This window comes from Triplophysa dalaica, chromosome 13, assembly GCF_015846415.1.
Source record: "Triplophysa dalaica isolate WHDGS20190420 chromosome 13, ASM1584641v1, whole genome shotgun sequence".
Lineage (NCBI taxonomy): Eukaryota > Metazoa > Chordata > Actinopteri > Cypriniformes > Nemacheilidae > Triplophysa > Triplophysa dalaica.
Window position 1 is genome coordinate 10,830,663 of NC_079554.1, and position 18,161 is coordinate 10,848,823.

The window sequence follows — 18,161 nt, forward strand, 5'->3', positions numbered from 1 at the left end:
TTTTAATGTCATTGGAGCAATGTTTTGATAAAACCGTATGTTTCAAGAGAAGAGTTCTGTTGTTTAAAGGGCATTGCAGCTAAAACAGAAATCATGTCTTGAGTCAGCTTTGTTTCTTATGTCCAGTAGCCCACAAGAAAACTGTTCATGCGCAGATCTTCACAGGAACACATTTCTGAAACCCATTTGCAATGAATTCCGCAAAATCGTTTATTTGAAATATTAGTGCAAAAAACACAAAACTGAATTTTTTGCTGGTAATAAACCATATTTTAAGAACACTTGATAGGTCTCTCATAATACGTTTTATGCATGTTCAGTACCCTAGGGTGAAATCACCACATAATGACTGTACTCACATTTATGCTCAAGGGAAGTATTCCTAATGTCATTTTTCCTAACAGGTTTCCATTTTTGTTTTAGAACAGAGATTCAGCATGCATGATGTTTTACCACTTCCAGGCATAATTTCTTATTAAATTATAAATGTTCATGAAAAGTATTTATATCATATTCATATTATATCATATAAATATGTCATATAGGAGGCATACAAAAAATAAGCATAGAAATGATCAAATGTAAAATATGTGATCCTGATGAGCATCGATCTGTTTTATTTGCAGGCGGCTACTGCTAACATGTGGTACCTTCAGTCTCGCACCCGACGGAAATCACATGCACCCCACTGGGGACCACAGCAGTATTTCAAAACTTGACATTCAGGTGCTCCCAGAGACCTCTGACTGAACGCATACAACAATATTGATATTCCAACACATCTATCTAGTCCACCTGCCGACCCTACATCCCGTGACCTTACAACTCCTTATATAAAGAAAGCAGACCTGGAGGTAAGTTTGCTTTGGAATGGATCAGTAAATTGTGCTCACAGCACACTCATGCATCTTTATTCCTTTATTGATTTATTAGACATTAATATTCAAAGTGACCTATAAATGAGGACATGCAATAGCAATTTATCATAGCGGAGCCAATGGTACTAACAATACCACAGTGCAGAATACAGTAGTGTAAAAATCTTTTAATATGTGATCATGAGTGCCTTTCAAGTAAAATGCATTTATAGTTGATGAATTAAAGGCTGGTTCCTTTTGTCTCTTTGTGTCTAGGTTAATTTACAAATGTCTACCTCACGCTTAAAGGTCCTCTCTCTACATCTGCAACCTTGAACACGCTACAAAAATGACCTCCAGCATAGACCGGTGAGCACTCAACTAACCCTATACACTTCGTGTGAAATTTTTTAGGCTAATCCTGGGATTACCTCCAGTCTGAACAGAGCCGGAGCTCCATTTTCCTCTCTCGCAGGATTCAAAGTGAAGTAAATGGAGACAGCACCACCGGTCAAGAACAGGGATTTAAGGCACAGCCATATGGTGCTTTCACAATCTGTATTTGTGATGAATCTTTATATGAAACACTCATCTCTAAGGTTATGTGAACTGGCATGGGTCACACGGTCGTGTTTAGGAACGGCTAGGTGGAGCTCAATGGTTTAGTGCTTTTCAGTTTTGTTTACGCTTGACATGGCTTCCAAAACATGCATTGTGTTGTGATATGACCGAAGACGTGCATTTGGACAAAGACCAACGATTCTCCAAAAAGGCAGTAAATCCCCAGGACGGTTATAAAAACTGCTCCGTATTGATTTAACGGTCATGCAATTATAGTACATTTTATAGTAAACTGTAATTTTCATAAGTGCTATGTAATTATAATTGAAATCTGTGTTTACTTTCAAAAGTTTATTATAAGGTTAGTAATTATGCACTTATTTCTGCCCCTGCTGAAGGTGATGGGACTGGTCTTACCTGCTGTACAGTTAACCAAAGGCAAAACTACCAAACCCTTGATGTGCCATCAGATATATTTAGACTTCATATACGGTAGCTTTGGCACTTGATGTGATTGCATTTAATATCTGCAAAGACAGTCATAGTTTTAAAGTCAAAATTTAATTTCCATCACGTTTTAGTTACGGGATCGGGGTTGCCAGATCTGCATCATAAAAAACAGCCCAATGGTCAATCAAAACTAATTCAAACTAGTCCAATGTCCTTACTATACATGTTGAAACATGCCACTACTATTCTTAAAGGTCCAATGTGTATTTTATGAAGGATCTATTGACAGAAATGCAATATAATATACATAGCTATGTTTTCAGAGCTATATAAAGACCTCACATAATGAAGCGTTATATTTGTATTATCTTAGGAGCAATTTCCATCTACCGCGTGGCCCCATAACATGGAATTCGACATGTTGATTCTACAGTAGCCCAAGCGGACAAACTGCTCTACAAAGCGTTTCATAAATATGTTCTCTCCTTCAGCAAAGAAGAGAAAACATGATGACATCTTATTCCTGTGTCAGCCACCGTAGTGCTTCAAAAAAGAGGGAGGTGTGGAGTGAGCCGTTGGTTGCAATTCGCAACCTCATGACTAGATGGCGTTAAATTTAACATATTGGACCTTTAAAATAAACATAAAATTAAAATAAAATAATATTGTTTCATTAAAATGATCATTGATAAACCAAATATAATTCACTTGTAACCCACAAAGATAAAAAAAAACTTACAGACACAGTACAAAAGTAACCCAATTGTGAGGGTGCACCGTGGACCTGGCAACCCTTACAGAGTTTGATTGGGAAGTTCCAAGTTGGGTCGTTTATAGTGTTATTAATAAAACTGCCCAAAAATGCTTTAAATTTCCACATTTTGAGGTTATAATTTTTGGTGTTACTTCCAAATATGTCATTATGGGATTTAGTTAAGTCACATTTTTCCATCCTCTCAGTCTCCGCACACACATTTGACACTTTCCAAACACCATCTGACAGCAAGTTGGGCGAAGCTCCGCCTGTAACAGCGTGGCTCATTTTGAGTAATTATAGTTATAAATCTAAATCTTATTACTTACGTTTGCCAAGTCAAGCAACAAGACGTCAATATTGTGACTTGAGTCTCAAGTCCGCGTTTCTGATATCCACTGATAAACATTTCTTTGAGCATATCTAGGCCAAGCATGTCTTCAACAGTTCAGGGCTGCTTTAAAAGCCCTGGAATACAAGGTAGAACTATGCTTTGGCTTAGCAAACACATCTTTAATGGGCCATGCTGCAGCTCAATTGTTTTCTCTCGATAATTTTCAACCAGTAATTCACTTCTGTTTGTAATCCGAATTGACGTCCGAATCATCATCATTATTGCATTGTTTTGGTCACACTGTGTGTGTGTTTGCCCCACAGAAATAAAGAAGATACCGGGATAAAAAGAAAAAACTGTTTTCAGTTTTTCTCTCACAACACAAACACTATTAAAGTTAATGATAAGCCATCGATTGCCTTTGCACATCCTCTCTCCGTGCGTGTCAAAGAGAGCTGTGACACTGTAACCGATAAGCGCTGCATTGTTTCCATTGCATAAATGACACTGTAGGTGAGGTCCTTATAAAATGACACATTTTGTGTAATTTTATTTTATATAGTTGAATGTTGAGCTGTTACGGCGTAAGAGGCGTAAAGTAGTCAGATGGAGGTTAGAAGGTGTACTCTGTAGGCAGAAAGAAAATACCACGCTCCGCGTTTGTGGTGACTAATAGACCTGTTTGTGCCTTCACATCAGTCAAAGGCCTTCTTTTTCATTTTAACAGTAAATGTGCGAGTTTGTGCTTTATAACCCTGCGGAGGGTCCCTTAAATATAACTACTTTAAGCTGCAGGGCAGGTGTGAAATGGGGTCATTCGAGGTTGTTAGCCGATACGTGTGCTTTTATGGTGGCAGCTTGTCACGCACGAGGCTACCACGGATGATGCGGTGACGCATTTGGAGGACATTTATTAAACTCTGAAACTGCGACTAAATCAATGGTTGATTTGTGCGTAATTGGATGGTAGCTTCAGAGGGGACAAAGATGCAACGAATCTGTGCTCAAAGAATATTTGAACTCTTTTTGTTTGTGACTATGAATGGAGAGATTAGAACATGATACACATTTACTTCTCCATATTATCCATTATTAATGGTAAACTTCATGGGGTCAATCTTTACTTTTATGTAATTTTCTTGTCACTTATTCAGTTCATATTCCATAGTGCAGGGGTCTTCAACCGGTGGCCCGCGGCCCATAGGGGGGTCTGCTTATTTCTGTAAAGCATGGTTACAGACATATTACAACCAATGTTCTCTTTAAACTGCCGTGTGGACTCATTAAAGCTCCCGGGCATTGCAATGTTAACCTGCGTGCGTGCCTACAAAAACATCCATTCAGGCAGCGATAACAAGCAATGGAAAAAACGTTACATCTGCATCATGAAAACCGGTAGGGTAAGAATCAGTGCATTCTTTGTCTCCATTCCGATAAAAGTACGCTTGAAAAAAGTTGCGTGCAAATTAAGTGCATTCTCATATGTTTCAGAACTTCTGTTCAAATTTGTTAAAGCTGTAAAGTGCTAAGTTGACCGCCAAATGACACCACACCGCTTCTGCTTTGTAAACTCGGACAGAACTATCGTATGTGTTTAAATCAATGAAATCCGCACCGTGTAGTACTGATGGTGCAAGTTAAACAAATTGCCCCGAAAATAACGTGGACTCCTTACTTTATGTTGCTCTCCTTAGTCTGATATGATGCTCTGCAGAGAAAAATTGTGTTAATTTTGGACAATGCTGATCGACGAGAAAGACAACGGAGCTCAGATTTATGAAATAGGGGTGTGTTCTGCAACACACAGAGAAGTGGAACAAAGAATGACACTTAAAAAACAGACAGCCAAAATTCAAAGACAACCTCTACTAGAATAGTCTTTGTGCCATTCACCAGGGTCAATCATCTCATTGAAACCTTAATAAAAACTAAGGTTCAAATAAATGTTTAATTGTCCATCTCACAGAAAAATTAACATGTTTGATGCTGCAAATCCCTTAAAATAATCAAGCAATCTATATTAAAATCAAAAAAATACACAGAAAGTATTGCTATATACTGCTTATAGTGCTAATGTAATGTCTTAACATAATATTGCTGTGACAATAGGGTTGTTTCTATTTAAAGAGCTCTGTTAACACATTTAGTATAAGGGGGTCCCTGCGCCATACATCTCTTATCTATGGAGTCCTTGCCCTGAGAAACGTCGAAGACCCCTGCTATAGTGAATGTGAAAATACACTGATGTGAGAATTCCTTGTATTCCCAGCTAACAGGAACATTCTCAGGATTTTTGTTAATGATAGCTGTATCTGTATTCTTGTGTAAGGTGGCAATTTCCCTAGCACAACACATGAAACTTATAAAAAATAAAATGGCTTCTACCTTACTAACAACTAAAAAAGGCAAATCGCAAACTTTCAAAGCACAAATTTCTGTCAGGTATGTCACGTAAGGTCTCTGTCTTTGGTATCGGTGCATATTTGCGAGGACGATACGGGTACATTAGCATGGTATCGGGCCCGATACCGGTTGCATAAATCTTTTATCAACATTATATGATTGCAAATGTTACAAAAAACATAAGTATTAAAACATTTTACTTACAATGTTAGTGGAATGTTTAAATAATGTAGTGGGAACCCAGCTAGCACATGTACGTCTGTAAGATGTCTGCTGGAGATCTGTGTAAAAATATATCGGATAAACACAGTTTTACATCTTACAGACGTCTTCTAGATGTCTATATGACATCTGACAGCAGACGTCTCTGAGACTTATTGCAGATGAGCATAGTATGTTTTGCAGATGTGAATGCAGACGTCAAATAGGCGTTTGGCAGTTGGAGTGTCCTATCGTGGAATGTTTGCCAAGCGTTCTTGGAACATATTTTCGTTAGCCGGGTTTGTCCAGTTAATCGGCCGATCCTCCTCACATTGTACCGTTTCAAGCAGATGGCTGTGAATGTCACAGAGCATATATAAATATCTTTGTTCTCTAGCCAAATCAGCTGACGTCAAAATATTTCTGAACAGACATGCAGCATTTACTGTATATCTACAAAAAGCAGCTCAAACACATACTCGCACTGTCACACCATTTGCAAATGCAAATGGAGTAGAATAAATGCTATAATGTTATGTAAAAATGTTGGTAATGGACATCCAGTAGCAAAACAAAATGCACATTCATTTATTTGCCCAGGCTGATGTTTGCTCTCATTATCACTCATAACTTTGCAAATACTGTAAGTTTGACTTGCATGTAAACATTCATTTGTGCCTCAAGGTAACTGTTAGTCTGGTGTGATCTCTGCAGTTGGGACATACTTGGACCCGTGCAGAAGACGCATTATCTCAAGGCTAAATATAAAAAGACTTAATTGTCATGCAGTGTTACTATAACCTTTTAAGAACCTTGATGACTAAAATGGACATTTAATAAGAGAACATATTCATAGCAACTGTTTCTCTCTCCAGTGCAAATTGTTGACTAAAGAGAATATTCTAATGCACTCGGGTACATGTTATTGACCACCCGTGACCTGAGATGACGTCATGACATCATTCCTCTGAAATCAAATCCCAATCACAACCACCACAGTCTGTTCTCAGATCAGAACACTGGATCTAAATATAAACCTCACAGGCTTTTATTTTCAAATCACGGCATATCTCCTGCTGATCTTTTGCCAGTTTATTCTGTGATTTATCAAATGACATGATTCTGATTGAAAATGTGTGGCATTGAAGACAGTCTTCAGTTTGGAAACTTTCTGGCTCGAAAGGAAAGCATTTTGGGGTAAAATTTTACTCGCCCTCATGTCATTTCAAGACTTCTTTGTGTGCAGCACAAAGGATATTTTTATTCAAAAAAGTTATTTCATTTCATTGAAGACATTTAAAGGTGTAGAGAAGGAAGCTGGCTCTGATTGGCCTATTGTTGGTTCAGTTTATCTAATCTGTTTCGGTTTGGTTTGTTTTCAGGGATGACAGCAGTATCTTTGATGGGTTGATGGAAGAAGATGAGAAGGACAAAGCGAAAAGGTGATGATGCTAACAAAATCATGATCCTGGAGATTTTTTTTACCAAAATTCATACTTGAAGTCAAATTGAATCATGAGTCAGACATGTTTAGGTTAATTCTGAAGGTTTGTAAAGACTATTTTCCCGGTTTTCTCAAAAATGTTTCTGCGCCCAGTATTTATGCTTAACTTTAAACTCATATTGTGTATGATCACAGGATTTAATCTTTTCGTTATCACTTTGATAATTGTAAGCTGTATAGTTTTACATCAAAAAGTGTACGGCTGAGTACCATGAAGTATAAAGTTGTTCAGCTGTGATTCAGTACTTTCTCAAAGTTCAGTAAAAGAATATCGATGATCTCCGTTGGAGTTTAAAGAAAGCACCTATTCATTTTTCCGTCTACAGAGTTTCTAGGAACAAGTCGGAAAAGAAGAGGCGAGACCAGTTCAATGTGCTCATCAAGGAACTGGGCACCATGTTGCCGGGTAACACCCGCAAGATGGACAAGTCTACCATCCTCCAAAAGAGCATCGACTTCCTGCGGAAGCACAAAGGTGACTGTACTTCCAGACCAACAGTTTAATGCTTCTCTTATGCTGGGGCCACACCAAAAGATTTAAAAAAATCTTATAAGAGTTTTAAACGGTGAGAGATCACAATCATGAACAGAAAAAATCCTAGATTTGATCATTTCACTCCTATAATGTGTGGAACGCCATGATGTGACAAAGAAAGCACACCACACACCAACATTCAAACATAGTCCTGACTGTGAACACATGAAATCTCGCAAATTCTCTCGAGATTTCAGAATAAGTTATTTATTATTTCACTGTATGCTTTGTTTATTATATATGTGTTCAATATAAACAAATGTGTACATATAACTTTTTATGTCATTTATTCATCGTTGAGAAATTGCTCAGCAGAGTTCTTGGGCGTTTATGCTCGGGGTTTCCCCCACACATCAGGATTTCTGATCGGAAATATTTAAGATTTGCAATCGGGGCGGCTCCGATGTTCTTCCGATTAGGTTCATTCACTCTTAACACACATCACCCCTCAGGGAAATCTGATAAGATAATCTTTAGAGATGGTTAAGATCATCGGGACTTTACCTAGGACTGTCGGAAGGGGAGAGATCGGGCCGATTATCTTTTGGTGTGGCCCCAGCATTATTCGCTGTAAGCGTAGCCTTATTGTCTGTTTCGCATACCTTAAAACAATGCTCGTGGGAGGTATGGTTTATGTTAGGCTTGCAAGTCAGGTTTTTTACTGTTTGTGTATTATGACCGAGAGCAGCTGACATGGAAAGGAATGTCTTGCGACACGTATAACTGCCAACCGTTTACTCTTCAAACAACATATAGAAGCAGATGTTGCATCCATGCGATGCCCTTTCATTTCTGTTGTCAATGCCGTTTTGTTTAAATCGAATGATTAAATATAAGGATTATCTTGAGTTTGTTTATTTTCAGATATGGAACAATTTAATGCAATGCTGGAAGAAAACGCATTTAATGCATTTACTGAAGTAGATGAACGGAAAAGGAAATGAAACTAGTGTTTTCGTAGGATATAAATAACAATGAAATGAAGAATTTAATTTAAAATCAAAATATCAAACAAAACCCAGAAATGCTGTATCATATTTTGGAAACTCTGTTTTTGCCGAAAGGCTAATACCTCTCGTTCACGACTCTTTTGAATGCTTCATTCTGATTGGCCAGTCGCGACAATTGCAGGATTGTTATTCCCAGATAACAACCTCTTAAAACTGACAACACACGGTACACAACCTGTATGCAGCAAATCATTTTGATGAAAAATTTAACTTAAATATGTATTTTATTAACATATATGACATTATATGTACAGATGATGAAACCAAATTGCCTGTTCGTGACATTTGAACTTCATTTCTTACCTTAAAACCAAAAGTAAACGGCTTTTCCTCATGGAGGGTCTTCAATCGGTAAAAATTTGCTTAGGAAATATTTCAAATTCACATTTTAGTCCAGTTTTATTCCCATGTGCCCAGTATCCGTTTAATAAGCAGGAAAATGTTAACCAATTAATCAACATAATGTTGTTAAATTGAGAACTATAATTGAATTATAGAAATTAAACGTTATTCTGTATTGGAAGAAGAATCTTATTATTTGTGCTATATTCCTGTTAGAAATCGCTGCACAGTCTGAGTCCAGTGAAATCCGTCAGGACTGGAAACCTCCTTTTCTCAGCAACGAAGAGTTCACACAGCTCATGCTGGAGGTGAGAGAGGACTTGACATGCACATACATGCTATAACTTTATTTTCCATCTGTAGTGAAGTAAAGGCTTTAGTCAAGTCAATCCTACATTTTGTATTGATCTCAAACTCCGATAAATAAAGTTCCTGCTTTGTTTTATTTTTCTTAGGCACTGGATGGCTTCTTTCTGGCTATCATGACAGACGGCAATATAATCTACGTCTCAGAAAGCGTCACGTCTTTATTAGAACATCTACCTGTGAGTTTAAGCCCACTCCTGTTTAACGTGTACATTTGTCTATTTAGATAACGGTTACAATGTTTTTTGTTGTATTTTCAGTCTGATCTTGTGGATCAGAACCTGTTGAACTTCCTTCCGCTGGGTGAGCACTCTGAGGTGTATAAAGCCCTGTCCACACACAATCTAGAGGGGGAGACCCTCACCCCAGACTACCTGAAGAGTGAGGACACTTGTATTTTAAGTCTTCTTCATTGTCTAAAAATATTTAAAAAGGGAATATGGAGGATACGTTTTCTTTCTTTTCTGTTCATTTAAATGCAATTGCGAGATGTAGCGTTTTTAGCTGCTTGTTAAATTACGGATGAGTTTACTCATCAAATAAGATTCTCCACCAGATCTATCAAGATCAAACATATATGAAATGAGTTGTTAAAACGTCAAATTCAGTCAAGGAATTAGTTTAGCTCAAAGGCAAATATGTATAATAATCGTCATTACACATACATATTTTACAATTCTGATTAGCAGTATAGTGATACAAATCCTATATGTATTCGTCCAGCAAATGCATCAATGATTTATACACTAACGTTATCTCATGACCATAAGTAACGTGACTTTACCAAACAAAATTTAAGAGCAGAGGTAGCATAGATCGAAACACAGTTTAAGTGACCAAGTTTGTGAGCGTGAACAAAGAGAACCCATCACAAATGCCTTTATGGGTTTTTATTAAACTCTACTCTACATGGTAAACAAAATGAAGACAAACAAATACATGAAACACAAATGCGCTAGGATGCGCAGAGAGAGAGAGAGAGAGAGAGAGAGAGTGAGAGGGCATGGCCGCGAGGCCGGTAAAACATGTCTGAAAACCATTAAAATCATCTTTAACAAAGAGGCACGATCTTAACGCAGCTAATCTATATTTAGAAACGGATACTTGCAATATTGTTGTTGGACCAATATCTGTATGCGCGTTGATGGAAATCTTGAATGGTTTCAGAGTGCAGTCCTGTTGAAACGCTGAGTTTGGGTTCTGAGTCCAAAGTTCCATGGCCTAAACGGACTCCCCAGAGGGGAGTCCCTTGGAGTGTCTTCTCGTCCTCTTTCTTTTCCTTTTGTGATTCCAAAAGTTCCCCTCAAAACATGGTTCGGTGATGCTATTTTAAATGCATACCTGCCCTGCCCCCAGATGGTCTGCGGGCCAATGCCATGAAAGTGAAAAGGGGGCCTAAGAAAGATCCTTTGTTTCTCATGGCACCTCATTTGCATAGCTCTGACAGTTTGGTCAGTTTGCGTTTAATACCTAAACTTAGTTATGGGCATAGTATGATGTGTGCTATGTTTTTTATAACATAGCTCATCATATAGGGAATTCAAAGATGTGTAGTTACATATGAAACATGCAAGGCATTGAACTGTGAACGTATGAATACGTCAAATGAACCCTGAATCAAAACTTGCATATCTAACAAATACAGAGTATATAAAATAGCACGAGCGACAACACACAACCTAGACATTTAGATACATTTACAGAGAAGAATAGTTTAAATCAAATAAGTTCCTATTTGTCAGAGAAGTTTCTCTGCTTGGTCTCATGTCTTAAGTAAGAGATGAGACAGAGACTTATCAACAATGCTTTGAAGCGAAGGAGTCGTAAATATCCAACAGAGGAACCAAATGGTTATAACACTCTCTGTGAGAGTTCAACCTAAAACCAGACCCCATGGAGCTAGGTTTCCTTTGGTCTTTGAAGATGTTATCTTAATACCTAGACAAAAGGGAGTGAGAGGTTGAATGGCTTGATCCAGACACTACAGAGATTTTAGACCTTATCAGCTGATATTATTACATTTTTACATGGATAGCATTATTATTAATAATAAAAATATATAATTTACCAAAGTAAGCTTAAGGATCAATAAAAAAATATATTTGTTACTATTTTAAACGTTTAACAATATGATTACTAATAATAATGATAATAACAATTATTATAATATAATTTACCAAATTTAATTTAGGTAATTTATTTGTTTATTATGTTATATCAAATGTTAAGTAATATAAAAAACACTGTTAATAATAATAGTATTATTATTATAATATAATTTGCCAAATTTAGCTTAAGGAATTTGTTTGTTATTATATAATATATATATATTGCTTTTTAATTTTAGGAAACAAAATATCAAAAAGCTTATCCGCTTGATTCATCAATCAGAAACAAATATCCCAGATAACCATTAGTCTGCCAAATGGATAAATGTAAATGTGACTGGAGAAACTGTATCTTTCTTATTATTATGCCTCTGGCCTCTCTCTTTTCCTGTCTCTCTATTATTTCGTCTACATTACTGTTAGCACACAGACCCCAAAGGTTGGCTGAGACTAAAGCTCATAAATGTTGTTTTCTTGTTTTTGTTTTGTTTCCCTTTAGCAAAAAACCAGTTAGAGTTTTGTTGCCACATGCTCCGAGGCACCATCGACCCAAAAGAGCCGCCCGTTTATGAGTATGTCAAGTTCATCGGAAACTTTAAGTCCCTCAACACTGGTGAGTGTGTGAACGATCGCCTGCAGCCTCAGCCGGAGTCTTTCAAATAAACCTGTTTTATTGAATTATCCAGTCAAGTGCCTGATTGCTTAGCTTCTTTGTAGAGTAGATGGAGCCGGGGTCATTATTTCAGCAGGAAGTGGTGGGAAAAATGGCAGAGAAGGAGCTTTTAACCTAGATTTCAAGTTTTGGAAAGTTTGTGGGTAAAAGTTGTAGTAATTTCTGCCTGTGGGGAGTCAAACAGAAAGTCCCGCCCCAAACTTTCACCATTTAATGATTTAATAACGAATGGCATGCCTAGCTGTCACTGCATATTAAGTCAGTGGATCTCAACCTTTTTGGTTTTAAGGACCCCACCATTGACCACAACAATATTTAAAGCCCCCCACAGCTCGGCATAGCTGGAAAATGTACATTTAAGATCAAGCTGACCAAACGCTTAGTATTCATATTTTGAATTTACTTGAATTTGTGTTTAATTTAATTTGGTCTTAATTGTTTTACATATTAATATTTAGTCCTTTTGGTATGTGCTTTTTTAACTATATTGCTATATGTTTATCTTTTTAATTTTTTTATTGCAGTTTTAAATATTTTCAGCATAAATATATTTCACCTCACGGCAACATTTCTGATTGAATTCAACATTTTTCAAATATTATTTCAAATACGTTTATTTCATTTAAAATAAAAGGAATATTTTAAAAGTTTTAGTTGTAGTTAACAACAATAACAGTGGGCATATCTTTGTTTTTATTTGAGCTAATTTTCATACTTGTTTGTCGTCTTGAGGACTCAATCCCCTAAGAAATTCTGGATTCAGTGTGACATTAGAAAGCATTGGAGAGTATTACTAATTTAAGATTTATTACCCATTTTCTAGTAAAACGGCTTTGAAACACTATTGTATTATAAATAGCACTATACAAAGAAATGACTTTACTTGAATTATCATGTAATTGTCCATAATTTCAACGTGGGTGCTGCTCCCTAGTGGTAGGCCAAAAAAACAAGCTTATGGTAGCACAATTTGTATTTTCATTTAAAAGCCTTTATTTATTAGCATTTACTAATCGGTCAATTCATCTTTTATTGTCTGCAGTGCCTAACTCGACGCGTAACGGCTTCGAGGGAGTGATCCAGCGATCGCTAAGACCGGCTTTCGAAGACAGAGTATGTTTCATAGCAACTGTGAGGTTAGCCAAACCTCAGTTTATCAAGGTAGGCTGAGCTCATGCTTACTTGGCAGCGTCCCATTGGTCCTCCGACTCTTATCATTAGCCTAAAAGACAGTGAAAGTCTCCGCTTTGTAAATTTTCATCATGACATTGAGTTTACATGAGCTTGAGAGAGTCTGTGTGGGTGTTGATAGCTAATTCTTGTACAAACATGTTTTGCATCTCTGTTTTGGAGACTGATAAAATTACCAGCATGCAAAACAGTCTGTGTTGAGAACTAGGTCACTTGGTTTTTGTTTGTTTTTGTATGGTGGGAGTGCTTATAAGTACTTTAAGAAAGGTTATGTTTATAACCTCTACTCTGCAGGAAATGTGTACTGTGGAGGAGCCCAATGAAGAATTCACCTCCAGACACAGTTTAGAATGGAAATTCCTGTTTTTGGACCACAGGTACAAACTTAATTTATGATGTGTTTAGTGTTGCTGTTAGCTTATTTTTATGGACACACATAAGGTTCCTATTTATCTCTCCTACTGATTTTTTTCTTGTGGACTGTGTTTACACCTGAAGTGAATTAGTTTCGCTCTGGTGGTCAGACAAAAGTGCAGAACTTGTTCTTATTTGTGTTCTTAGTGGATTTTATCATTAAAAACACATGAGTAAAATAAGCAAAATAAATGTTAAAAGAACATTTAAACATTTCTCCCAAATTAACCAATAATAATTTAAAGTCATAGTTCACCCAAAAACGAAAAATTATGTCTTCATTTACTAGAGTGTCGGGTAAACTATCCCTGCAAGCACAAACTAGAAAAAAACAGTTTTTATAAAAGTTATTATTGGTTTGTTTTACAATTTTTTGCAGCTTTATTAATACTTGGAATTCGCTTAATGAAGAAAACACTGAAAATAAAAAAAAATATTATATATATGTTCATTTTAGTTTACTTTTTAGTTTTTTCAATTAATAAATAAACAATTTAAAAAAATATATATTTAGGCGTATATTTTATCTCAATTAACAGAAAATATTTATTAATTTTAATTATTTATTATAACATTGGCACAAACCTGATGTTTTTAACTAGGATTTCAAAAGTATATTTGCCAAGACAAAAAACTGTTCAAAAAATGACCCTGTTTTATAAATAACCACGAGTTTTGAAAAATAAAGTTATCTGTTTTTGTAAATGAACTCTTCATTTCTCTTATTTTGGTTCAACACTGTATTAAATGCTCCAGATCTTGTTTGTAACTGCATGATAATATCAGGTCTGTTATAAGTCTTGTGTATGTATTTATGACCTTTCCAAATCTTCCTGTCGATTGTAAACAGGGACATAGTGATTCTGTTACAACCCTCTACCTTTCGTCCTATTCACTCTCTGTTCATAAACTCATGATACATATTACATACGTAAATATTACAATCCTTTGTTTTGAAAAAGTCCTACACCTCTGGCTCTGTGAGTCTGTAACAGTCTCATCTCGATTAGCCGCGTGTTTACAGTACATGAGTCAGCTGACCCCTAAGGGTCTGTAGTGGAAGCATCTTGCATTTTGTTAGCGCACATGGTGTCGCTGAGCGTTCGATCAAATCTTTAGCCAACATGCTCAAATACATATACTGAAGTGGCGTGTTATATTCTGCAGGGCGCCCCCAATCATAGGTTACCTGCCCTTTGAAGTTCTGGGTACGTCGGGGTACGACTACTATCACGTGGATGACCTGGAGACCTTGGCCAAATGCCACGAGCATTGTGAGTTTAGTTTTTTGTGTGTGTGTGTGTGTGTGTGTGTGTGTGCACGCGCGCAAGCGTGGATCTGGGTTTAATTGATTGTGTCTTTGAGTCAAGTTACATTTTACAAAAACTACATTCATGCTTTTTTTAAGGAAATGATTCGGTGAATTGTTCATTTAATCAATGAATCATTTATTTACATGAACTATACAAATGGGTCAAACAAGTAGTGAACTTTGCAAGTGACATACAGTATAAGAGAGAGGAGCACGTTTAATATTGTGTCAATGTGTTTTTGTATTTCACGTCTTGTGTTTTAATGTGTCTCTTGGCAGTGATGCAGTATGGGAAGGGGAAGTCATGCTATTATCGATTTTTAACTAAAGGTCAACAGTGGATTTGGCTCCAGACCCACTACTACATCACCTACCACCAGTGGAACTCACGACCAGAGTTTATTGTCTGCACACACACTGTGGTCAGGTGAGACTTGCAGCATGTGTCGTACACACTGGACCAACTGTACACAGTAAAGAAACTAAACAGAAAAAAACAAGAGAACAAGCTTCATACGGGTAACCCTGCCCCTCATAAAATCTTACTAGTCCATTTAACTGTACGTTTAAACTTGAAATATTGTTCTATTGTTTGTGGATATGGTGCGCAGTACAACATTTCATATTTAGTACATTTATAGAGAATTGCATTTATACATTTTTCATTCCCCTGTTGTTAACAAGTAAATAACTGTTGCCTGTCAGTTATGCTGAAGTAAGAGCTGAACAGCGTCGAGAACTGGGCATCGAGGAGTCGCCTCCTGAGATCTCAGCAGACAAGGTGAGACATTACTAAATTGACTTTGAAGTCCAAATCCAATTTTATTTCTGTGGTGATCAGTATGCCACAGACGCTAATGGTAGATCTTCGCTCACATTGAACCCAGAGTATTTCTTGAATCACCTGTTTTCCTTCATTTCAGTCTCAAGACTCCGGCTCTGAATCTCAGTTGAACACCTCCAGCCTGAAGGAGGCGCTAGAGCGCTTTGATCACAGCCGCACACCCTCTGCCTCCTCACGGAGCTCACGCAAGTCCTCCACACACACAGCTGTCTCGGACCCCACGTGTGCGTATTACATACCGAAGGCAGAAGTCATAATTATGTATGTTTAAATATATTCTCAATGTATAGAAATGAATGCATGTGTGTCTTTCTTCAGCCACACAGACAAAGCCACAGACAGACCATATCACACCACCCCGCCAATCAGTCTCAGCCATTGAGATGGCATCACAGCGGAGGTCGTCCATTAGCAGTCAGGTTAGAAACTTTTATTATTACTCTCAAACTATACCTAGACCACTTCGGAAGATGTAAACAATGCGGGTCCACCTTCCTGTATTGATTTTTTTAACACACAACTAGCAGAACAAATTTTATTAAAGATTTTATATCTAAGCAAGATAAATAACAAATAAAAACTGAAACCGGAAGTGTTTACATCTAGCAAAGTGGTCTATAAGATACACTGGGGTCATAAAGTGTGAGAACACTTTCATGCATAGAGAGGTAACTACAGAGGACATAAAAGAAAAATGACAATAGTGTAAAAAATAATACAATTTGCATGCCATAAAATTAATATCTTTTTACATCATTACTTCAAAATCATTATCAAGGTCACTAACCAAATGTAGGCAAATTTGTGATGTTGACTATGCAACATCACAAATCCAGGAAGCCAGCATTGGCAAACGACATAAAACGGTCAACGAAGAACAACCAGACAAGATTAAAGGTGAAAAACAAGAAGAAAACAACAGACAAAAAGACAACAGCTTGTCCAGTAAATGTTTTCAAAGATTGGCTTAAAACAAAAAATATGTCTGCTGAAGAGGTAGAAAGACAGGGGGCAAACACTTTAAACAGCCCCCTGCGAGCTGTCTATGCAACTGTGAGAACTCCAGCTGGCACGGAATACTCTGTATCAAGTTTCTTCCTGTAAGAGGTGGTCTGAACAGTCATTAGAGAGTTATTCGGCTTACCCAAAGGTACACCAACCATTCCCAAAGAAGCACCGCAGTTCAACGCTGTCAGAGGCAGGGCTGGAGAGCAGGCAGATCAAGTCTGTCACAGGACACAAGAGCGAAACAAGCCTAAGAATCTACTGGGCACCTTCGGCAAAGGAACATAAGAAATGGAGCTTGATCCTGACGGATAACATTTCAGATGACACCAAAAACGAAGCCAAAGATCACAGATCAGAAGCAACAAACTTCAATGATCAGCACACTGCAATTGATCTGCCGTTTTCTATGTCCAACGTCACAATTAATGGAAACGTGCAGTTAAACCTTAACAAATAAAACAGAAATAATTAAACAAACTGAAAAGAATTAATAAATAAAGAATTGAATAGAAAACCGAATTAACAGAATAATTAAATACCACATGAATTTATTTGTAGCAGTACTAAACATTGATCTGCTTTTTTCACCTCATGCAAAGAAGAAAAACTAAATGAATAAATAAACATTGATTGAGTACTTGTTCCGTTTTTTTTTTACATCATGCTTATAACTATAAAAAATCAACAAAAAGTAATTTATACATTTTGACAAGCCTGCTTGTTCAAAGGTTTTTGTCATTACTGCAATCACATCTGCATGCACACTCTCTCTCTCTCTCGCCTTTAAAATGACGTCTTGGAATTACCATCAGCTTCGGATGAGAAAAAACTACCCCCACTCACAGAAGCATTATAAGCGCTTCAAACATAACAAATGTCTTGAGATAAAACACCTGCAATATTACTTGTAATGTGGTAGCGGAATAATTGACTCTACCCTCTATACCCGAGGTGGTGTGCGTTAGCTTTCTATAATTGAACAGCCCGTCGTCATTTATATATATATAGAGAGGGAAATAATTATTTGTTTATTTGATTTTGTAAGTTTACCTGCTTACAAAGAAATGAAGGAAATGAAGAATATCCTTTTTATGGTAGGTTTATTTGAACTGATAGAGATAAAATATAAAAAATCTGGGGAACAAATGTTCTATAAAGGTTATAAATAGATTTGCATTTCAGTCAGCGAAATAAGTATTTGATGCCCGAGCAAAACATAACTTTGTACCTGGTGGAGAAACTCTGTTGGGAAGCACAGAGGTCAGACATTTCTGGTAGTTGGTCACCAGGTTTG

The 18,161-nt window shown here is 36.9% G+C and overlaps 1 protein-coding gene across 2 annotated transcripts in view; it reads left to right on the top strand.

Annotated features, from left to right (window-relative positions):
• Window positions 1-18,161, top strand: part of clocka (clock circadian regulator a) — a 55,999-nt gene that overhangs the window by 28,672 nt on the left and 9,166 nt on the right. For both annotated transcript variants that reach the window (XM_056763955.1, XM_056763954.1), the window contains 15 exons: window positions 627-854; window positions 1,134-1,226; window positions 6,943-7,002; window positions 7,391-7,539; window positions 9,168-9,259; window positions 9,407-9,496; window positions 9,578-9,698; window positions 11,925-12,038; window positions 13,141-13,259; window positions 13,584-13,666; window positions 14,871-14,977; window positions 15,295-15,442; window positions 15,721-15,796; window positions 15,939-16,083; window positions 16,178-16,278. In XM_056763955.1, coding sequence (XP_056619933.1) covers window positions 1,207-1,226; window positions 6,943-7,002; window positions 7,391-7,539; window positions 9,168-9,259; window positions 9,407-9,496; window positions 9,578-9,698; window positions 11,925-12,038; window positions 13,141-13,259; window positions 13,584-13,666; window positions 14,871-14,977; window positions 15,295-15,442; window positions 15,721-15,796; window positions 15,939-16,083; window positions 16,178-16,278 — 1,425 coding nt within the window. In that variant the 5' untranslated portion in view covers window positions 627-854; window positions 1,134-1,206. The remainder of the gene's footprint in view (window positions 1-626; window positions 855-1,133; window positions 1,227-6,942; window positions 7,003-7,390; window positions 7,540-9,167; window positions 9,260-9,406; window positions 9,497-9,577; window positions 9,699-11,924; window positions 12,039-13,140; window positions 13,260-13,583; window positions 13,667-14,870; window positions 14,978-15,294; window positions 15,443-15,720; window positions 15,797-15,938; window positions 16,084-16,177; window positions 16,279-18,161) is intronic.